The 24,976-nt window shown below is 36.0% G+C and overlaps 1 protein-coding gene across 1 annotated transcript in view; it reads right to left on the bottom strand.

Moving 5' to 3' along the window:
* Positions 1–849: 849 nt before the first annotated feature.
* LOC108731278 (TSC22 domain family protein 1) overlaps positions 850–24,976 on the bottom strand; it is a 76,250-nt gene continuing 52,123 nt past the window's right edge. Inside the window, exons 3-7 of the mRNA XM_018461531.1 lie at positions 13,319–13,421; positions 12,395–12,417; positions 3,674–3,832; positions 2,314–2,662; positions 850–1,590 (exon numbers count right to left, since the gene is read on the bottom strand). Of these exons, the coding sequence (XP_018317033.1) occupies positions 1,170–1,590; positions 2,314–2,662; positions 3,674–3,832; positions 12,395–12,417; positions 13,319–13,421 (1,055 nt within the window). The 3' untranslated portion in view covers positions 850–1,169. The remainder of the gene's footprint in view (positions 1,591–2,313; positions 2,663–3,673; positions 3,833–12,394; positions 12,418–13,318; positions 13,422–24,976) is intronic.

The raw sequence follows: 24,976 nt of genomic DNA, 5'->3' as shown, positions 1-24,976 counted from the left end.
TATTACTGATTGGAAACCGCAACGCGCGATTCTTCGTGCGCGGTATTATTACGTTTTTGCTTTACGTTTACCGAGTGGAAATCGAACGTCACGCCTGAGTCGATACTATAAGATACTCAAAATATCCGAGTGCCATCTCAGGCAAAAGTGAACACATAAATTTATCAATATTATAACATAATTGCGTGTTCAGTTGCGGCTATGATGGTTAGCAATACGATCATTTTTTTCAAGATCATACTCTTTAAATTTCTTGGAGTGAAATCTCACTCTAAAAGAGTTAAAATACTGCCACTATTGATAAAGAGTTAAATAAGAATGATAGATTTTCACTCTTTTTTTTTTGGAGTGAGATTCATTTCAAAAGAAAGAAATCCCACTCCTTTTTTTTTTGAAGTGAAACTCTAAAAAAGAGTAAAAATCTGCCACTCTCTTATTCAATAGTGCAAATTTTTCACTTTTTTTTTAGTAGTAGCAGTGTTTTAATTCTTTTGGAGTGAGATTTCATTCGAAGAGAGAGTAGGTTTTGTTGACTTCGTGAAAATAGTGCTTAATCGTGTATTAATTCCGTCGGCATGATTTTCTCTGGTCACTTACCTGTCAACCGGTTTATCTTCCGCTTGTCTTACATTGTTAAAAAAGTATCAAGACATCGAATACCTAGTATTTTATTAGCGCGTAAAAGCAAAGGAGAACGCGCCGCGATGCCGATCGATTCGCGTCGCTTGATCCGTCGATTCGCGTGTCTCGAAAGTCGATTGTCTTAAGAGGACCACAAAGTGTGGCGACAAAGGAGTAAGTAGAGCGTTACTGAGCAAGAAATTCATTTTATTCGGAACCGGTCTTCGACATCCGCTGGTTAAATAACACTTTTACCAAATGTGATTTTTTCAATTCCTCTTGTACGGACAAAACTTAAAACTGAGCACCGTGAAACATATTGTCTCGAAGAAACTTTCGAGTCACGACGACAGTGACGAAAAATTTCACACTTTCCTCCCCACTGATCTCACCTCCGTTCATTCCTACTTTTTATTATAAGGACAACTTCCTCGAGTTAAATTATAAATACTACGCAAAGACTCTCCTCGTTCACAAACAAAGCGAACGCACATCGATATAATTGTCTATTTCAAACTTCTCGTCACCTGTTTTGAAAAGATCATATCTTAAATATAATCCGAAGGCACTGTGTTCTCGTTGATTGCCGCTAGTCTATACTGCGGCGTGTCCAGATTCTGTGGATTTAAGTGCAAGTTTGTTGTCGTCGTTATCGTCGTCGTCGTCGTCGCTGTTGCAGAAGGTACTGTCGCTGTCGGCATCTGCTGATTCGCTGAATTCGAGCTGAGATCGCTGTAATAGGCACTGCTGGGAGCACTGCTCAGCGTTGGCCCATCCGGTTCGGCATCGCTTCCGGTGTAGGCCGTGTTCTGGTATGACGGATGCTCGCTATTTCTGCTACCAATCCTCAGTTCCTGATGATGGTGATGGTTGTGGTGATGATGATGGCGATGATGATGTTGATGTTGACCCGGTGGTACTGGCGTTGACGGTCCATTCTCGTACATCTCGTAGTCCGGCTCTTGTATCCTGGAAGCCGATAACGAGGCTCTGGATAATCATTGGATGATTATTCGACTGGAATGTGCCATTAACATACGTAAAGCGTATCAATAACTGGCGATTACGCGGCGACGCGTGTCGGATGAGCGCGTTGTTAGAACAGGCAATTAGGCTCTCTTAGAAGGCGTTGCCAGAACAAAGTCAGTATTGAGCTCGTTATCGATCTAGGAAGTCGAGAAACGATAGACCATTGCGTATGATTACTGACTTCCGATTTCGAAATCGCCATGTGCCTCATTAATCGATTTAAAAAATCAGTTAACAATAAATTATTTTAGATATTTTTTTTTAATAACAATTTTATGGATTTAACGATCATCAATTCCTTTATCTCTTTAAAATTTAAATTCATTAATTTAATGTTTCTAATGTAATTCTTTTATTTAAGACGACCAACACACAATTCTTCTTGTACGGTTTTGCTGAAGTATCTAAAAATTTAACTAGATACAGATCTGATAAGGTAATTTTATTGGACTATCAAAATAATATAAGACGCTCAAGCTGATTGTTAGAATGTCAAATCTTTTTGCAGCATTGCTTATCATACTTGAGATTCCTACGTAATTGTTTTGATGGTTCAATGAAACTATTTTCGGATTCGTATGCAGCTAAATTTTTAGATACTTTAGAACAAAGTCATTCTTTTCGTATATTTAATAACTTCTATAAAACTGAAATTTGACTCACCTTTTACTATGTCGAGTACGAAGTGTATCTGTCTGTAGCGATCCGTCGCTACCTCCATAATGACGATGTAATCTGGCAGCGTCCAGTTCGTGATATTCGTCGTCCTGGCCGCCGGAAGTTGTACCGTACGTCGAACTTCCTCTCATTTGTAACTGTAGATCGCTCGCGTAGCTCGCGGCCTGCGAGTCCAGTTCCGCGTATAGAGCCTCGTCGGTTTGCATGTGGGTGTAGTGATTCTCGACTGGGAGATTCATCGCCCGTCGGTGCTGAGGAAGGGAGAGCGGTGTCGTGACGACTCCCGGGGTGCCACCGCCTCGTCGAGAGCCCAGCCACGACCACACGTTGTGCCCTAAAGTTCGATTTCATCCACAACTTGAGACCCATGCTGATTAGTATATTTTCTTAACATATCTTGGCAGCATGTTAATGATAAAAGAACAATCACTGCGACATGCGGTCTTAAATATCAGTCTGTTCAGTTGAATTTCTTACACGATTCATCTCTTTTCTTTTTTTCTTTCCAATGTGAAAAGAAAAAGAGGAAAGATGAATCGTGCAAGAAGTTCACCTAACAATAAAAAGAATATGAGTGAACCTAATGTGATTTTATCTAAACAAATAAGAGGTGAAAAGAAGACTTCTGTTTTTTGTAAATTGTTTTGTTTCATCAATCAGTTAAGTTTTATTTTTCAAACACGAATTTAATTTCTTTCCGAAAGATACACGGAAAGAGCGAAGAATCTTTTTGCTGAAGTATATCTACAAATTTAGTTATAGATACAGATCTGAAAATGATTTGGTTGGACTATTAAAATAATTATACAGGGCACTCAAATTGATTGCTAGAACGTTAAAACTTTTTGTAACATTGCACATCATGCTTGAGTTTTCTACATAATTATTTTGATGATCCAACAAAATTATTTTCAGATCTCTATCTACCTAAATTTTTAAATACCTCAGCAAAATCAATCTTTCCGTGTAGTTATCAACTATACTTGATTTATGGGTTCATTTTCATTCTTTTTCTTTTTCTTCTTGTATTCAATATTTTGTTTAGCAATGTCTCATTACAAGATACGAGTTTGTTTCATAATGTAAGAGATTTTGCAGAGCTAGTTGGAAACATCGTTGAGAACAAGTCGCGAGATCCGGTTCTATAAGCTTTAACTTTCTTTCGCGAACGAAATGAGATGTACAGTTAGTGAGAGATGGTGCTACCGCGTTCGCGATCGCAATACATGTAACGTGACGGGAACATGCGAGTAACGAGCAGCCATTTCTCAATGATCTCTCTCGACGGCGCGTACGCATATGTATGAGAAGCGTCGAACAGCAGGCGTTTCGTAATAACACTCACCGGGACTAGGCGCTACGTCGTGATAAGGCGGTAATTTGTCTAATTCGAGAGGCGGCCGATCGGGTATGACAGCTCCCCCGCCGCCGGTACCACCCGCCCCCGTAGGTCCGCTGGCATCGGGCACGCTCGAATCCTCCACGCCGACACCGCAGCAACTCGCTGGAACAGAAAAGAGAAGAGAGACTCACACACACGTTATATACTCATTGCTCCGGAAAAATTCGTTGGCGCGTCAATGCGAAAGTCGCTTAGCTCGGGTTTCGCCTAGTTCCCGTTTCTCAGAGCATCATGGCCCTTCGTTCGGTTACAGAGATCCGCTTGAATCCACGGGTTGCGTTTCTCGCGCCGAAGCACGTGAAGTGCCAGGTGAGATTGGCCCTGAATTCCGATACGTTTACGGCCCCACGTGCATGTATACACCCCATGCGCAAATATAAATAACTGCCCCCATATATAGAACGGCGACCGAACCCGAATCACCGCATTATGACATGCGCTCGCGTATAGAGAAAAAAAACCGGCTGTCTTCTGTATGGCCTTATTGTGAGCCTGTCATAGTGCCGTCATGGGCCTTCATAGAATCGGGCCGAGGGTTGTAGCATATCAAAGGGTGGGGCGGGTGGTTGAACCGAGATAGGGGAGAGGAAAAGAAGAGTGGGCGAGAGGCGGAGAATGGAAGAGAAGCGAGAAAGGATCTCGAAATTCGTGGATCAGAAGTGCCGCCGCAGCGGTAAGTGGGCTCATAAGAGTGTTACGGAGGTAAAAAAAATGAGATTATAGGAATCTCGTTCTTTTTCCGTATTCTACTTTTTCTCTCAGTCGCTCTCACCGTGAAAATGATCTCATATCTTACGTATTTCTCCTAATTCCTATTATACTTCGAAGACCTCTCGCCTGTTCTGAAAAGCGCATCGATGTCACTCGTCGGGATATAAAGAACCTCTGATTCGCAAGACGTTATTCTCGCATATATTTTTAAACGAACATAATCCATGATGAAAGGTGTGCAGGATACTATTTTCTTTATGCTTCTTTGAAGAAGCTGCTCTGATCGCGAGAGTGATCGTAATAACAAGCTTCTTGATGAAATGGTTGATGGATGCGTTAGAAATCGTTGGTTTCTCGACTCGAGCGCACTTTCGCTGTCTTACGTTTTCATGAAACTCTGACGATTGATAACTTTAACGCTCGTAATTCTTTCGATCTATTTGCCCTACAGCCATATTATTTCTATAAATGATTATATACTTTCGCTTCCAACGTTTTCAAGAATAAAATATTTTGAAGCTTGTTTTCACCGATTAATCAAATCTTTAAATATCTCCCTATTTATTGACTGAATAAAGGTTAACGATCTTTGGAAAATAAAAATATTTAGTTTCTGAAAGCTAAGATTCTTGAAAAATAAAAATATTTAGTTTCTGATGCATAAAATTGAAAGGTTTTAATTTTACTATTTTATTTAGAATTACTTTATGATTTTCTTGTCAAATAATTGACTAACAGATTACTCGGTTCGTTGTAAAATTTATGATCCTAGATATTCTATTTCCGTAGCGCCTAGCTTCGTTAAAAAGCCATTAGCTCGAACCGGTACAGCATATTTTGTACCCTTCTATTACTGCCTCAATCTGACGCGATTAGAGTAGTAATAATAAAGAGGAAAATCCGTTATATCTTTACAATTACGCGTGACTATTCTGTTTAATGTTGCCAGTTTGCCCGATGTCATCGATTATTGTCCAAATGAAAAGCATAATCGCATTTATTTAATAACAGTACATTGATCTCGAACACGATTACAATTTGCGACTTAACATTCCGCTGCTAATCTGCTTATTGCGGAAATGGATCAGGCATACGACAATTTATCCTCCTGTCCCATTTCGCAACGGTACCGAACCAGTTCTCGTTGCGATTTAACCAGTGTAACAAAATTCCAACTCGATTGTACTATGACACGTTTCTTATCACTCGAAACAAGTTTCTAATCATTTTTTCTTCTCTATTAATTTTACTCGATTCTTACATACAACGATACGTTCTATTTTTCTGAATGTTCAACATCCCAATAGATTTTTGGTTTTTTTTCATTAGATTTCTCGTTCTTTTTTTAAATAAGAATTATTACATATAATATGTATAAAATATTGTTCTGTTTCTCTTCAAATACTTTTATATTAGTATTCGTATTATTGTCACAGCATATATAGGATAAGATGATACAACTTTAAACATGATACAATTTTGAACGAAATAAAATTTAAATTCAATTTTCAAAGTTAATCCTCTCTTTATATGGAGGATACTGAAGGGTATCAAAAAGGAAAAAATCAAACGTGAACTTCGAAAATTAGATTTAAATATGATTTCGTTCAGAAGTGTACCATGTTCAAAATTATACCATCTTAAACTTTATTAGTAATGATATAATAAATATAGGATATAAAAAATATAGGATAGTCTTGCTCAACTAGCGAAAATGTGTTCGCGCAGAATAAAGAATGTAGCGGTTTCGAACGTTCACCTCACTTACGCGATTACGACATGGTTTTTATCTTCCAAACGAATGTAAATAATCGAATCCGTTCGTTCTTCGAGACTTTCATGCCGTCACCTGCAGCATATCAATTATCAGAATAGATAGAATATTAATTGGGCGATACATGAAAAGTGTGGCGTTGGAAAACATGTCGTGACGACGGGGGGCAAATGTTACGCTCTTTCATCACGATCAAGATAGCTAAAGGCTTGCGTAGAACTCATTTCCTGCCTTCCATTGCTGTTGTGTCACGTGTAAGATATCGTGCGATAAGAATTTAATATAATTTATTAAGATTTTTGTTCGAAATTTATATACATATAAATCATTTTAGATACTTTCGCTATTGTTTAAATACAGTGACCATTTTAGATTAAATATATTAGAAATGATTTTGATTACTTCTCTTGATAAACATATTTAATATGTATAATATACTTACTATTCCTTAGAACATTTAAGATTTTTTAAAAAGATTTTGGAACGAATCTTCGCTTGGAATAAATTTTAATAAGTTTTTCTGTTACATATTTTTATTATTTAATATTAAGAATTTCTGAAAATCTAAAATTAAAATACTAAATCAATCATATAAAATCAATTTAAAATTTTAATAAAACTAAATCTACTTGAAATTACAATGAAAAGAGTAAAGGCTTATAAAAGTATTGTTTTACACAGTATAAATATTTATAGCTAAGTTATTCTCTTCATTTAATTAATTATACATATGTGACTCGTGTATTATTAATCTAGTCGTGTAATTTAATGAAATTGTTGTAATGAACTTGATATAAAATTTCGATTTATACGACAAAAGATTCTGAACATGATCGTGCGTCAATAAAATGATACGTGTTGAGCATATAGCATTTTGGTTCTTTGACGTATTATACATCGACTGATTCAAAATATCGTTCCAGTCGCTCGATAAGCCGATTAACGGATTCGATTCACCTTTTCTACTCGACTCTTCGATCGTCATTGTATCCGGAGGATCGCACAGCAATTTAACGTGTATGGAATGGACCCTCCGTTCTTTTTTGCGCGAAAGCAACCTCTTTCAGCCGTCCATTAACGCACTGCTCATCCGGTGGCACTTAAAGCAATTCTTATGCATGGAAGAATGTACTATTAACGAACTTTCACTAATTTATTTTTTGCCCGGCAGGATATTCAATTATCTGTAATCTTATAAATTGTCGGCATGATAAAGCTACGTTTCTTAAGCTCCGGTTGAACATTTAGTTAGGTCTATTATTGATTTAAATTGTGAATATGTTAGTTTTATAATTCTAAAATTACACATATGTATATTCGAAAGAGATACTGGCAACATTAAAACATTTCCAATGAACAAATAGCCTTATAAAGAAAACATAAGATACGTTTCAACGTTTATATACGTTAACAAATACGAACTTAGAGTAGATATAAAATATTTTCGGATAAATTAAATATTAATTGACTTCCATTATAAAACACATGCAAATACGAAGCGTCCTGTAATTATATAGTACAATACCTGAGAGGCCTATTCTAAGGATTAATTATCGTGCTTGCTTATATTCGCGCAACGAAGTTCTTTCATCCTGAAGAGTTATAAAATTATATGATCGACCGTTTTAAATTAAATTTATGTTATGAAGAATTAACTATTTTGGAGCAACACGCGCACACACACACACACACATCGATTGGCGCATGCCCTTGACCGCTGGTGTTTGTGTATCGCTGCGTAGCGCGTACGCCGACCGAGCCAGCCAGCTATTATCATTCACGCGACAGCACTTGAGCCAGCAGGTAGCTAGAGGGTCTTTCGGTATATTTTCTTGAAACGTTATTCTCTTTGAATCATTTTAAGGCTACGCGAATAATTAATTTCCGCGAGTAATTATTTATAAGCATACTGAGACATTAAACAGTTCTCACGTGTATTTATTCACTTTAAATAAGAATCGTAGCGATAGAGATAACAGAGAAAAATGTTAAATTATCGGTTTATTGTTCATATAATCGATAATTTCTTCAATTACACCCTAGTAGAATATATGCAGTTTTCCTAGACCTCCATTCAGTTACTGTTTAGTATTGCGTAAGAAATGGATAAGAATTTGATAGTTTTATTCAATGGCTGAAGCAGTTTTTCTGGTACAAATATATGCAATTTGTGTAGAGATCTGCCTAATTATTATCTAGTGTATTAATATACATTATTATTAATTAAAATACTGTGTAATCGATTTATTGTCTGTTTTTGTTCAGTATATACAGGCAAAGTGTTTCATCTTGATTGGGATCCTAAGGAGTTTTACTTCTTAGTTATTAGATAGAATTAATACAAAATAATTGTCCAATAACTATTATACTAAAAAAATGTATGAAATTTCTATCAAGGTTAGATTCATGGATATATCTTATGTGAAAGATTCAAAACATGATGCAAGTGTAATTTATCTACCGTTTCAAGTTGAAAATGCACGATATTAATATGCGATACATCAATATTAGATTAATTTATAACTGTACAGATCATTCACGCGATTTATTTGTATTAAAATAAAAGCAAAAACGAATGGGAGTTACAATTTCGTGTAAACTTTCTCTTTATTGTGATAATATTATTTTATAAAAACACGTAGAATTAACTGTTGACTTACATGTGATTTGGTCGTTACTTTCAGGTTGATAAAATGAAGCAATAACCTGCTCAACAGTGTCAACAGTGTCAACACGAGTGATTAAAATAACCGTGATATACCGATCGTTTAATAATATTTTCTCGCATATTTCACAAATTACGCGTCGCGTACAATTAAGCTCGGGAGTGTCACGCGATATTGTGTATTATAATTAATCATGTCTCGCGCGAGTGTTGTGTGTGCAACGAAGGAATCTGAGAGGAAGAGCAGACCTGGGAGGCATCGGGATGGAACGGAGCAACTGTGAGGTAAATAATTTATTATTTATTATATTATTTGTTACTCTTATCCAGAAACGCGCGAACTTTAATATATTGTGTACCTTAATATATTAATTTTTATCACCCGGAAGTTAATTGATATTTTCATATTACAATTGATTACATTTAATTTTTATAAGAATACGTAATTGAAATATATAAGTCAGTCATGTACGATATCCTGTGCACAAATTGATTATTTTGAGGATGACGTTAGAGCTTTGACAAGCTTTTGAAAAAATTTTTTTAATAAAGTAATATATATTTATGTGTGTATAATATATCTATACGCACATACATTTTATTCGAATCAATATTTTTACAAGGTCTTACTCTTGCCATAGGAAAGTAAGTCGTTTATGGGCATTAAAATCACTATAAGATCTCTTTATTCTTTACAACACTAGAATTTTATTTTGATGTTGAGAAATTTTCTCTTCTACATATACATATTATTACGCGATTAACAGACCCTGTTGTTTTAAGAGGTAGCAATAAATCACCCCGTCTTAACGTGTAATTGTATCTTGGTTGTTTGTGCCTCTCTTAGCAGTTATCCGTTCTAAAACCGGACTAGAGACTTCGCCCCTGGGGCGAGAACGACGAAATTACGCGTTCATACGGGTTGCAAATTCAAATTGCTCCACGCGGACCACCTTGGACGATTATTTATATGCGAAGGGAATGAAAATTAATAATACTATCATTACCAAAAATTTCTACTTCCATTTAATTGTGATCAATTATAAAACTAAATTTTCAAAATATGTTTTTTTTCGCTTACATGTTTTTTAAAATGCTCTTATAGTACGAAAAAATGCGATAATAAAAAATATTGATAATTTTTAAAAATGTTGATCTCTGTTCTTAAATATTTGAAAGTTTGATAAAAATATCTTTTTAATATGTTCCATATATTTAAATCGTACAAAATGAACTTTTAAGTGATGCTTTGTAATCAAGATAGTTTTAGATCATATAGGTTTTAGTTTAAGGTTGGCACAAATCATGCCACGAAAACCCGATAGTGATTCAAGAGGTTCAATGAAACGAGTGTCGGATAATTAATTCGGGTGACCCCTACATCCCAGGCAGTATCCCCTTCTGTCTTTCCGCTCGCTCATCGTCTTTTTACGTCTGCCGCCGTTCGCTCGTCGATCGTATCGTGCCGCGGTTGATTTTAAATCAGAAAGTTAATTAGACGCGTTTCGTCGTGTTTAATGTCGCCCAGCCGCAGTCATCCGTCTGTCGCGTCTCATCGCATTACGTCGCATCGTATCGTATTGCTCGGTTATATCCTTTAAGCACGACAGAAAACATGCAGCACACGAATGCACCGTTTATATCGCTGTGAGCGGTTTGCATTATGCGAACTAATTAAACTCCAATTGATGCTGGCACTCGATGCCATGATGGTATTGCTCTCTTTCCTTTTCGCGCCAACGTGTCCATCGTCACACGTCGTCAACCCACCGTCGTGCATGCACATGTTCTTGTACTCTGTTTGTATGAGGTCTCCGCGCAATGCGGGGTTCACCCTTTTCGTCCTAATCCTTTCACCGTCTGGAACCACGACTTTGTCGTACGTGAGACGACGAACATCGTGAGTCTACCACCGTGAACACGAACTATATATAGAAAGGTATCCCCTTTATTTCTTGATAAGATACACGGTACCTTAAGAGCGTGTCTCACGTTTTCGAAATGTCACGTTTATCGATTCGATTGATTATTGCCCTATTTTTTTCGGGATCGTACAAAGTACTATAAACATACTATAGACGACACCCTATTTTAGAGTTCACGCAATAAAAGATTAATATGAGCAGATAGTTTATTGAATATTTTACGTTACTGGGATTCAATAATGTCTTTCCGCTTGAAGTTAGTTGTATTTCCGACGCATATAGGCTACGTTTACACCGTGCATTTAGGCCATGGCCTATACAATAGGGCCCGTATTCATAGTCAGCCTTACATTTAAGGCTTCCTTAAATTTATCTTCAGATGCTCTACGAATTATTTCATTGACTACTGAGCATCTAAAGATAAATTTAAGGAAGCCTTAAGTATAAGATTTGACTATGAATACGGGCATAGATATCTTTGTTTATCCTGTAGGTTAAACAAAGACACCTATTATATAGGTAGCGGACTAAGCGCACGGTGTAAACGTAGCCATAGGTGTAGTGTATACACAATATTATGACTGCTAAGTTCGAGCAATGTAATTGAATTTAACAGTCACAAATACGCACAAACTCCTACATGCGATGTGTCTGCTTGAAACTAAGCTAATTTTAAAGGAAATAGCATTATTGACTCGCAGTCTATTATGTCATTAAGCACATCTGTATATTTAACACCGTAATGAAAATGTAAAGTTAAAATTAATTAATATGGTAAATAATACGTCACATCGCAACGCGATGTAATTTTCAATATCACATATCTCTTCGATTCGTATCACTTTGATATCATTTTCTTAGGAATGTTTTTTCCGTCTATCTTGCGGTTTTTTTTTCTACTTGAAGTTTATGACATGACAAAGTGTTCTTGAAGGTACCTTTTGTGGGGTCTCTTATAAAGCATATTCAAGATAGTATTATTGTGAATGTGTATGTCGTATATTAATGAGTGATGAAGAAACCAACGAATAAAAGGGATCCGCGAGCAGGTAACTCAGTAGGGGAACTCGGATAATTGGGAATCATTTCGAACCTGACCTGTCAGCGTGAACCCATCGCGCCGAACATGGTATGTTAATTCGACATAATTGGGAAGCTAGCCTGCCTCTCGACAGTAAATCCCAGACTTCCCTTTATTCCCTAATCGTAACCCTATGTATCAAGTTTCTTTATAAATTATTTTTATAGACTGATTCACATTTGTATGACAAGACTCATTTCGTACAAATCTACGTTACATTATGTACGTTAAAATCGTCTGGCCGGTATTCATAGTCCATTCTTATCTTTGAGACCTTATATATACTTTTCTTAAGTATAATTTTAAGATGTAATCATATGATTGTATGATCATAAATGAGTCAAGAACCATATTAATTTCTTAAGAGACCATTTAAATCATTATAATCTTGAAATAAGAATGACTATGAATATCAACTTATGAGCGAAAGGTAACCGATCGTAACATTTCGAAGTAATATTTTGAAGTTTTACAAGGAGCATGTATATTTTGATGAAACTATGCTTACCTCTGCCACCAGCACTTTTTATCCTGTAACAGATTAAATAGAAATTTTGATGAATATGAGAAATATTTGTTAGCAATTATTTTATAAAGATAAATATGATAATAATATACTTGATTTTTTTGAGAAATTAATTACTTTAAAATAACAACAAAAATTTTATTGAACATAAGTCATCAATGATTATTCATATATATATATATATAATAAGATAATCAATATATTAAAAATGAATGCTCTAAATTATTCCATATGATCATTTTTAGTAAAAATTATAAGTGAAGAAACATGTAAGTTAGCAATCAAGTTTAATAAATCATCTACTATGAGAAGAACGTAGAGGAGGATGAGATTGCGATCACGAAAATTCTCGTTTCCTGGCTACCCAGGAATTCTAATCGAGATCTGACCACAGACAGTCATGATTCTTTCGTAATGGTGCTCGTGTACTATTTCCTTCCTCTCTTCTCGCTCTTTTGACGTTAGTCTGTCACTTGCCGGATTCGCACCGAATCAATCTAGTTAGCGATCGCTTCATCCTCGTTCTTACAGTTAGTGTCGATCGACTCGTTCGATTACGTATCGCTGGTAGGTGGTAATTTAAGAGAATCAACCGCGTGCAGCTGTAAGATGAAACCGCGATCGTTTCGCGAATCTGTCGGCGCGATGATCCGTATCGTAATGCTTGATCGTTCTTCGCAAAGCCTTCGAGAGAAGCAGCAGCGTCTCCGTAAAAATTGCACTGGGTAGCTTGCAATAGAATTTCAATTTAAACGGCCATTAACTCTGATTGATTTTATTCAGCAATAAGTAAATTTAACAAGAAAGAGATAATTAATTCCGTATGAAGGCAATTTTCGATCATTTCTCTTTTCTCACTTATATGTTAATGAAAAATATATGCTTTTTGAAAAAAATTATACTAACCTTCGACAATGGAGCAGAGTCATCATCACTACTGCGCCGATACCGGCTGATACTAAAGACACTATCACAAGAGTCAGCACCCATCCAAGTTCTCCAGGAGCTTCTGTAAAAAAAAATCAAAAGTTATAGATTTAATATATAATATATAGTTGAAATTTTTTTATTACAACTGTATTGAAACAGTAATATAATAAATTATGATTTTATTTTTATCTTACAAATTCACATTTATCATAAAAGAACGCAAAGTTCCTTTAAAATTTAGTAGCTTAAAATATACGATCTCATAACAAGAAATATCAGAAAATATTAAGAGCGAAGGCTAGTCAGAACTTGTAGATTTCTATATTTCAACGGTAATAGATGTGAAGTATAAGTGTATAAATCTGTTGTCGCTAAAAAATCTGACACTTAAAGAATGCGTCGACTTGTCGCTGTTTTCGGTTTTAGTCCTGCCGCATTGTCGTAATTTCTTCAGGCAAGCCTGGGCCTTTGCCAAGCATATATATATATACATATATATATATATGAGCAACACGAGCATCATATAAATCGACTCTCGAGATCTTCGCGCGGTACGTGCGGGCGCCCCATAATTGGCTCACAGTCTCATCCGGCGCGTCCCGTTTCCGCGCAGCGGGACACTCGCAGGTTTATTAGGCGTCCTTCGCTATTATTCCTGCCGCACACCTACCGAAAGCATTCTGCGTCCCTTACCTATCCCACTTATCCCCGCTGAAATCGTTTCATCTCAGACGTGCACCAGCAGCGATCTCGCGCACTTAACGAGGCCTGAGATTATCGTCCGTGCGAACATAATTAAGAGAATCGCACCGCAAGTTTATTACGAAGAAACGGCGGCCGCGAGCGAGCACATGATGGAGACGACGGAGGTAGATTCTTCTCGGTACGGATCAGCCGATTAGTCGGAGAATCGTTCTTCGGGCGCGACCGGCGGCGATTGAACGATTCGCGGTCGGTCGCCGATGATTTCTCGCAGCCTCCGTCTGAAGAGTATACTTACACACTTGCCGAACGATTCTCGACCAGTTCTCGGTTGTTTGCATAGCCGTTTCTTGCTGAAACGCGAGCTTCGAGTGAGATAACTGCGCGCCACCGAGCGGTTTCCTTTCCTCACTCCACGCTCATTAGTCGGGTCTTATGGTTCGTCGTGTTATCGTGAAATATCTTAAACCCGCACAGAATGTTTCTGATCGGTCTTTACTCAAGGTCTTAATAGCGACGATTCCCTCCGGCCGACGCGATTTTAAACATTGAAATGGAGATTAGCGACGAACGCCCGCGGAATTACAAACGAGAGAACGGGATAATTAGGTCCCGCTGATCGCAGGATTATCCGCGAAAGGGACGTCGTAATGCGCGCTTCGCATCACTCGAACCAACGCAACGACTTCGTTTACATTTTCGCTCGTTGCAGCGACATTAATCGCGTGCAGTTTTCGAATTCCGCCGAGCAGTGCTTCTATCTTAAGACCATCCTAAGTATGCTCGTTCGGAGAGGTAGATTCATTACGCTCTTGTCACGCGGCTTTTCGTGCCGTCGGTCTACCTACGCATACATGAGTTTATATGTACTTCAAGTTGTCGACACTGCAATCGCTCAGGGCCCGGCGAGCTTGGAAAAGGGGCTTCCAAGGGAGAGGAAGTCGTTCAAGGGAGAAGGAGCCGCCCGTGATCGAGAGCTGGTACTCGACTCTGCATACGAATGCGCCGTTAATGCTGCTTCTTCACGATTGTAAGGTAGCTCAGGTAGCGATAGGGGGATATTGGACAGGTCGGCAAACTTTTGGAAGCTAATAATTTTTGGACAACGTCCGTAATTAAGCATGATTAAACAAGAAAGTATTTTTAGGGAAGAGATTTTTTGCGCAGAATTTATAATTCAGAAAAAAAGTTAAACATTTCTTAATACGAAAGTTATTTTATCAATTTATATGAATAATTTAAAAAATTAAGGCTGTCTTTCTACATCTAATTTTAAAGTACGAATAAATATTCTGTTGATTAAATTGTCTTAGTTTTTAAATTATCATTAATATTCTCGGTTAAATTATTTTAATGCAAAATTTTGTTAATATCTAGGATTCTAATATTTAAATAAAAATTCATAAAACTAATAGATATTTCTGAACAAAATTAATTTGTCCTTGTAATAGACGAATAAGAATCGAAAATTGGTTGGGCTTAGAACATAGAGTGGGGCGCGTTTAACACGTCGACATGTATCTTCGAATTAAAGGCAACAAGTTACATTGCGACTAGAAAGTCAAAAGGAAGGAGCGAAAGAGAGGAGAAATGGTAAAGCCCGTCTATCAGTGTCACGTTTCTGATGTGAACATAACAGCGTGCACGCTGCGGCTGATAACGCTTACAAGAGAGTTATCAATCATCCCACGCCGAGATTGACCACTGCGTGTTAATGTCGGCCAGCATGCGCGAGTTCCCTGTTACAGTTATCTCAGTAAATTGTTTTGATCTATGAACAGACCGAGCTAGTTAGGTAGTCTCTTCAACCTGTATGTCAGAGTTAATATCTTTTGTGAATCTTCTCTCTCTCATTAGCAACTGAAATTTTAATGATGTAGAAATTATGTTTAACTGTATATCGCATTTTTCCTTTGGTTCCTTTGGTTTTTATTTTGGTTGATCAAGTGCAAACGTTTGGCAAGATATCTTCCGTAATGTATTAGATTTTATCTTAATCCTCTGCGCCGGCAATGTTGAACTTTAAAGGCACAGTTAATTTTTTGTTCGTTTTGTTGTATTCTGAGCATATATTATAAAATTATTCGAAATGGAATCCCCGGTAGGAATTATTTCATTTTTTATTATATTTACTTATATATAAACAGTTATATTTATTAAGATCTGCCAGTGATTTCGGTTGATCAAATGACTGTATTGATGTAACACACACTTTTTTTTCAGTATCATGATCATATAAAACACAATTTATCTCCTCTCCCTTGTAAGAAACCGCGATCATCCGCCACTGTTTTCGCGATCGGGCCGACCGCAACATCTGCTTCACCTCTCACATATTATCCACGATCGCGGTTTAATATACGACGGCGGCTTAGTGTATGCTCGCTTCATCGCTTTACCGTTTCAAAAGCGATCGACTGTTAGACATAAACGAAAATAAGAACAAAACGATAAGCTTTTCGCTTGGAGTCATAACTTCTCTCATAGATGATACTATACGATCATTTAATCTCGTTAGATTCTATTGCGATCCGTTTGGAATGCGCGGTTAAAGGATAGTCGTATTCCTTGTGCAATTTTAGTCACGTACGTGAGATTTAAAAAGCAGAATAATATATGTAACAGATATATTAATAATAAGATTAGGATTATTGAATACGTATTTATAATTCTGTTAATTCTGAAGAAACTTTTGTCAATTTACAATATGCGAATATCACTCGATCGATCATATTAAATGGGAAATCGATATATTAGTCTTCACTCTGGATATTTTTCCTTTTTTCTTTAAATATTGAAATTTTATGTGATTTATGTGATAATTGAAGCATATATTTTATTTTGATCAACTTTAAGAATTTCGTATTGAATAATGAATAGTGATATCAAAGCGGAAATGAATATATTGATCTTATTCTTTTTTATCATTTCATTGACAAGTAATAATTATTTGGAGCATTATATTTTCGGATAAGAAAGTATATTATTAAAGAAACTGAAATGTTAGTAAATTTATGTTATTACACTAGTGACGCAAATAGAGAGGTTTGTAATTTTACGCCAACGCTTCGTAGCAAACTGTATTTTTTGAGAAAGTTACTGTATATGTAGTTCGACTAGCTTTGCATAAAAATGACACAATATCTGCAACAATGCAAGCGTCTCTTCACGTGAGGCCGTGTTTCGCTGCTGTGGAAATACATATATTTATTCAAATGAGTTAATAACAAAAACGGTGAAATGGATTCATGTCACAATACTTTTTGGATAACAATATACGCCAACGGTTTATGCATGGAAGCGACAAACTTCACCGGTAACTTCGATCGGTAAATTCAACGCTGTTCTGCCATTACGGGTCCCTCAACCGGTCTTCGCATACCGTTAAAGTTTCTCATCGAGATTTCGTCGATAACCGCCTCCTCGTAGCACACTCAATATTTTTCTAGATTTCGATAGTCGTACGCCTACATTCTTTATTGATCCTAGTGTTCACGTTATATATATATCGCATATATCTCGCGCGAATTCTCTTTTTACTGGTTTCGCAACCGCCTCGTTCCATCGAGATCGTTCTGCGATCCATTTCGACAGGTGGCCCAGAGTCCGCCTCGTATTTCAGGATTCCAGACTCCAATTACGAGCCCCGCGAATAACCAAGCACCCTCTCTCTCCCTTTCTTTTTTCTCTCGAGAAGCTTTCGCGACCCAGTCTGGATCTAATTTTCGATTTGTACGGATTCATGGGGGGTCGATATGTGAAACACCGAATCGCAGCACGTTAGCATGTGTTCACCGTTTTTACACGTGTTCGCTACCACCGGCAACGATCACGCTATGAACATTAACCATGTTAAGTTGACTCGATTTTGTTTTACACGGGATATATTGGTTCAATGAAATAACGTAAGGTTTACAATTTACATTAGAAGCCAATTACTTATTGTTAGTTATTTATATGAATATTCGTGTCGTTTAATCGCCACTTATTAAGCGTGATTTATTCTGATTATCCTACGGACATTCTGGCTCATACTGGCCTGTTTTTGCGCATGCTATTATCAGCATTCCGTGAAATTTTTGTCTGAGAGAAGACATGCGAATAACTTAGAAAATATAATCCAGAACAATTTCCAGAGTTTGGACTTTGGTAAAGGACGTATGTTCCATCAAGTAAAATAGCATTTTATGCAGTCATTATTCAAATTAGCAATTACTCGCTCATAGGTGTATGCATGAAAATTACTGGTGGCGTGTCTCGTTTAAGAAGCTCTTGATCAAATCGGGTGCGATTCAATGACATGCAACACACGAGTATAAAATATTTTATTCTAATTACTTTTGTTGATGTTCTTAAGTTGTTACACTTTGTAAGAGTTGCAATCAATGAACACATAATTGTGTCATTATATAAAATTTATCAAGCTGTACTTTAATATTTAATCAAACTATATTTTAATATTTTTCTTGATTATTCATTATAAACCACAAATGGTCGTCTACGTGTTCATCATGCAAATTATTGCATATTTGTTTAATAAAACTATAGAAAATATAGAAAGTATAATATTTATATGAAGCTTGAGCTTATATTGCGCTATTTATTAATACATTTAATATTAAATGTGCATATACGTGATGAGAACAGAATTCAAGGTTCTTACTTATCGAATGTATGCATAATTCAAGATGTAATTCATTTTGCTCATCATTCTTATTCGGAAGATAAGTGATGGTTTCTGTCGACGGTTTCTCTGTCACGAATTCTGTTTTTGAAACGGCACCGCCGCAATCTGCATTATTTACGGCGTACAGGCGTGCGAACTCGGAATAAAAGCCGGTGGACAGACAACGAATATTTGACACGGCCAATTTGAATGCTAAGCGAGAGTGCCCTTTCGCTCCCCCGTCGTTGTGAAATTATGCCGCGGCTCAATATGCGTAATTATAGCGAGTTGTCATTATCTTTGCCCCAGGACTTCCTCTCCCTTTACGCGCCTTGCGGCCTTAACGCCCTTCAACCGCGTAAAGGTAATTAGAGATTTACCTTAATTATCCTCTTTCCGCGATAAATGCGTGCTTCTCGGCCGCCTTGAAAAATTGCGCCGGCGTACAATGCGCCAATATTTGTTTCGAATGCTATTACTGTTCTTCCGGCGATGTCCCGTCACTTTGCGTTGTGTATATTGTTTTCGATTTATTTTATAAATCGCTAATAAACAAATATATATAAGATTCTATGAACATGAGCCGAAATTACATTGTCAATTCACGAGCTTGATAATATTCAGATACACTGAGAAAAAGATACTTAAAAATTTATTTATAAAACATAATGTTTATTTCATTGAAATAAATCCTTATTTAAATACGTGAAATAAAATTTTATTCGTCGCAAATAAACCATTTATTTTTTACAATTAATGAGATGTATTTTATAACAATGTATATTTCGTCATCGCAGTCAAATTTTTTATAACCAATAGTATTTAAAAAAACGTCATACATGAAATTTATTTGCAATATTGACTCTTTTTCTCAGCGTAGAAAGAGAATAATTAAGAAACTGACTACCCAATTATTGGAGTAACAGCGAAAGCATTATCTGAATAAATCAGATTCGACTGCTTGGTTAATATTTTCAAACAGTATGTTATTATCCGAATGAATTAGGGAGGGACCGTATCATCAGAGATAAAATGCAATTTCTGCTGATATTAGTTTTTGTTAATCGAAGTACGATATACATTAATTACTTTTTTTCAACTTATCGTTTCTTTTAGAGGGAATTACTGATTTATTGAATAATTTTCCTGATATGCCGCGGTTGAGGTCGTCGTGCAAAAATCCCATTATTAACATCCTTTAACGCATACATGCACTGTTCATGACGCACACATTGTTAGAAGTCACATATATTTTTTGCGTCACAAGAACAGGTTCAGTGATTGTCATTGCGGAATTGGCGAACTAATTAAGCGGTCATTTAATATATGACTGCATGACTAGTCAGACGTTGCGACAAACGTTTCGCATCCACGATCCGTCGGATTTCGGCCGGTTTAGCTAATTACCGAAGGTGGACTTTATGTAAACGCGCGCGTAGAAAGAAATACGAGTCGTTCATTAATCATCATTAAAGAATGATTCGGCTCCGCAAAAAGGCTCGCGCGAGATTTCTCGTCTCGAAAGACGAATACATGTGCGAAAGCGACGTCGAGTTGTGTATTGCGCCTCCTCTTCTCTCTTGTCTTTTTTACACAGAAGAAGTTTGCCAAAGCTGCCTGTGGCTTCTTATATCTGCGATTCATTGAACTTTCTTTCAGGTTTATGTTTGAAAACAGTTATCATTCATTATGGCATATTAATCTCCATTAGCCATCACTAATTCGAGAATGCATCGAATGTTAAACTGTTAATGGCTATAATTAAACCTTATCTTCTCCATTAATGAGACTGAAGAGATTTGAATTAATTTTTCTCGTTATATAAGAAATCCGATAAATGAAATGAACGATGTACAGATAAAGGTGTATATTTGACGAATTTCGATATTTTTTATTTTATTAATGAGGTTGACTTAAAGAAGATGAGTCATATATTTTAATATAGAAAGATATCATGATTGCAAAATCGCGATTTCTTTATTCAGGATTTCATTAGATAAATTTTTTAATGGACTGAAATATTTACTTAAATAATAATGCCAATAATATTTAAATTAATTTTCCTAATAATTAATTTTACTATAATATATATTATGTTTATTATGCAATATATTTTTCATATTTGCTCTTTCTATATTTTCTATGTTTATGATTCTTTTGTTATTTAGTGATATTTTTTCTACTATTTAATTTGATATTTTTTATTATTTGATGATTTTTTTTCTGTCTTCTAATTATTTGTGATTTGTGAGAAAGAAATTCCTAATAGCTGTTATTTTGTTCGCGTCAAAATACGACGTAAATAAAATAAATTCTAGTTGGCAATATAGTCATCAGGTGTTTGTCATCTTTCGCAGAGGCGAAAATGGAAACCGAAATGGTTTGGACGGGTTGAATAAGACATTAGCGAGTCCGGTGGTTTACCACGAAACGGACGGAGCAGCGGCTCAATGTCTCGGTTCCCGGTATCCACGGCGCGGTGTACCACCGATAAATATGTCATTAAGAACAATAATTTACCCGCCACGCCAAGGACCGGCGGGCACACCAGGGGTCTTTCGACCGCGTCTTTCTTGCAGAACAACATTGTTCATATACAGGACGGTCCACACATCTCCGTGCATCACATACCTATATAAGTTTTTTGATCGATTCGAATCGATTTGATAAAAATTTTTCTCCGCAACACTTTGATATCTAATTTCGAGAGAATATCTTCATATTAAATTTTTTATGATTCCATTCGAGTAGAGATAATTTGAATTCAAGCGGAAAATATATTATTTCGAGTGTAACTTATATAAATTATATCGTGCTTTTTTAATTATATAGAATTTAAAAAATTTATTTAGTGAAATCGAGAAATGTTTTTTGAAACAAGAATAAAAGAGGAGAGTGCCATTTTTGGTGAAAGCGAATTTTGGTACTTAGTAATATTCATATGTGAATATATAAATATAATTATCAATGAGAATATTATTAAGCATCAAGATTCGCTTTGACCGAAAATATTAGTCTTCTCTTATTTATGTTAAAAATTTATTTATGTTTTTGACAAGAAGAGAACAAGTCTCTCTAAATTAATCATTGAGTCAGCAAATAGAAAGAATTGCTTAAAACTTGCGAAACCGTATATGCCATGATAATTGAGTTGTCCTCTGTCATTGTCGCCATTGCAACTTTAATCGTTCACGCTTTGAACTTTGTGAGCGAAAGGCTTGATGAGGCCTAAGTTCATTTATGCGGGCCTTATCTGTCGACTCTGTTACTTCGCAATACTTTTTGTCGGTGAGTTCTGTAGTCATTTCTGTAGTAATTGCATTATTTATTATTTCTTCGTTTTTTATTGAGCTGCGCTCACGTTTTTACTCTTAATTGCGCTCTTTGTATCTGCCTGACTTGACCGCTATAAAACGGCTTTAGGAAAAAATACGCACGAGTTAGTATCCATAAAATTTATGTTAGTGAGGAAATAATACTACTTATCTTTGTTGAAAAGGATTTATTCCAAATTTGACAAAACTAAGATTTGTGCAAATTTAATGCGTGCGATTACAAGATGGAATAATAAGATGAGAATAAAGCTGCTGAGAAAATAAATTCTAGTCTTTTTATAATTAATTGGAATTTTAATAAGAATAAACACAAAACATGTAGATATTTAAAATTAATGAACAGATAAAGAAATAAAAATGCAGTTTTATTGCTTTGATGTAATTATATTGTAGCTAGTTAAATGAATTAAATTACAGTTATTTTCTATATTCTCAAGTTGCATTGATTTAAAATCTGTATATTAGTATCGATTCAAGATAAAAAATTAATGACACTGGACATTATTAATTGCTCAAAAGATTTTAATAAATTTAAAATAATAGACAATGCTTAAGTAGATAGAGGCAAAGTTTGGCCAACAATAATATCTGTATTTTATTCATCGTTATACAACATTTCGATATGCGAGCGAGAAAACTCACACAGTGACAATAAATTTCGCATGATTATTCGAGAAATTAGTCGGTCGCTAATAAATAAAACCCAGGTGACTAAAGATTTTAAAAGCATCGTTTGTGGAAGGTTGTCTCGTCTACCTGATGGCTCAATATACCTGCGGCTTCGTAAGACTGATCATTACATATTCACGTCTCTTTCACATTCGCCCGCTACCGACTAAAACAGACGTATAAAGCAAGCCTGATAAGATGCCTCTCCATAAATGCGCGTAAATACAGCGGGCTTTTAGTCATTATATCGACCATTTAACAGGCGTCATTATTTTCATTGATACTCCACCAGTAATTCGCGTGCGTTATATGGACAATAATAAACAAAGTATAAATAATCTGTATAAGATAAACGTGATATACTAAATTTTTCAATTTCGTTTTATCAGACGACGCCGTGCTGTTGAAATCCAATACAGTAACTACATAAGTAAAAAACCAGTAATGGTTGAGGTTTCAGACGCAATGAATTTAATCCAACCGCAAATCATTTTTATTTGATCTTTACGATTTTCTTATAGAGGTTGAAGAATTGGAAGATTTAAGAGATTCGAGGCACGTTTCCTTTGTAGACTAATCGGCTGTTCGTATGTCAGGAGATATTTAATCCCAGTGTTTAATTCTGAAGCACTTCTGTAAACAAATCTTATTCCAAACTAACAAATTTCGTCGATACTTGTCCTTCATCATCAACAAACTTCTTTCATTTTCCGCATTCAATTGCAATAAAAAAATAATTACTATAAATTACTGTAAATATTATTAATTGTTTATTGTTATCTCTAATATATAATATGATTTATACTATATTCATGTTTTCTATAAACAAAATTAAAATATGAAGGAATTATAAAACTAATAACCGAAAATACTGAAATACTTCGATATTGATATAAAAATATAAAATCAATATGCAGTTTAATTAGTCATAAAAATATAATCTCTATTTTCTTTATTCTAATACAATAATATTGGAACTGCCAAGTAATTTATTATCAATATTTCATTACAACCTTTTTTATAATCGTATGGCTTGTACAGTCTATCTTACACAATAATCTTCTGCTTCTTTCTATTTATCATTCTAAAGCTGTACCGTTCAGTAGCTTTATCATCACCACAGGTCGTAACCTCCCACAGTGATGACGAAAAATCGATTATAGCTTTGTAAACGCCCTGCGTGTTAGGTGCGTCTTTCGGACACATCGTAATTCACGCCGTAAGACTTTCACCGTTAATCGTTCATCAACTTTCGAACTTTCGTATAATATAAAAGATACGCGGTGTGCCGGGTCTCGATAATGGCATGTAAATCATTTCGTTGTATCGATCGCGTTTTCGAAATGCGTGACTTATGTTGCTCGAACATTTTTATTAATTCAATTAACCGCAGTAACGAATTAATCCGTGGTAAAAAGAAAAATGACCTCGCGAGAAAAGGTCATGATTTCTTGTGTTTTACGTCGTGCTAACTAATCGACATTCGGTTGGATGTGCATATGAAATGTGCCAACGAAGCATGTCGGATGTCACAAAAATTCTGTTCAGATTTGCACCGTACGGTCAAGAAGATTCGCGCATCACGGTCGTATGATGACATTTCGAATTAAGAGACTGCTGAATTATTCATCCGATATGGTCCGACCATGTGCGAAATATGAGCTGTCTTGATAGCAGTGCGTTATATCATTCTAATCTGTGATCGATATCTACTGGGTTGACGAAAAAAAAGAGAAAAAGAAAAAGTAAGAAAAAGAAAGAACAAAAATACTGTTATTACGTCGTCATTATCTGGTCGAATATGACACGATAAAATTCGATAGAATTTGTATTATCAAGTTTTTTTTTTACACCGCTCAGCCTTTCGTTATCTACAACTTACAATCGATAAAGCCATACAAGTTCGAATGGTAGATCATGATTGAAAATGTGTGTAAGGTGTACATAACGTGCCCCGAGTCAGCACTCTGGTGATGAGGGAGAGTACGGGTGCGGAGGAAATGCCGGGAATAAAGAATAATCGAGAACAGATCCATCACCAGGTGAACGATCGACTGAACGGAGTTATCCGTCATCCCATCTCTAGGTTCACCAGCCGAGATACTCCTCCACATTCGTTTCTCTCTCTCTCTCTCTCTCTCTCTCTCTCGTTCTCTCTTTTTCTCTTTCTTCGTCCGCTGTCCGCAAAGGTGTGGCCGGCGAGACAGACGAACTGACAGTCAGAGAGTCGGTTGTCTTTTCACGTGTATACGCGCGCTTCAT

This window comes from Mycetomoellerius zeteki, unplaced genomic scaffold (genome assembly GCF_001594055.1).
Source record: "Mycetomoellerius zeteki isolate Tzet28-1 unplaced genomic scaffold, Tzet1.0 scaffold122, whole genome shotgun sequence".
Taxonomy (NCBI): domain Eukaryota; kingdom Metazoa; phylum Arthropoda; class Insecta; order Hymenoptera; family Formicidae; genus Mycetomoellerius; species Mycetomoellerius zeteki.
This window is presented reverse-complemented; position numbering and strand designations above follow the sequence as displayed.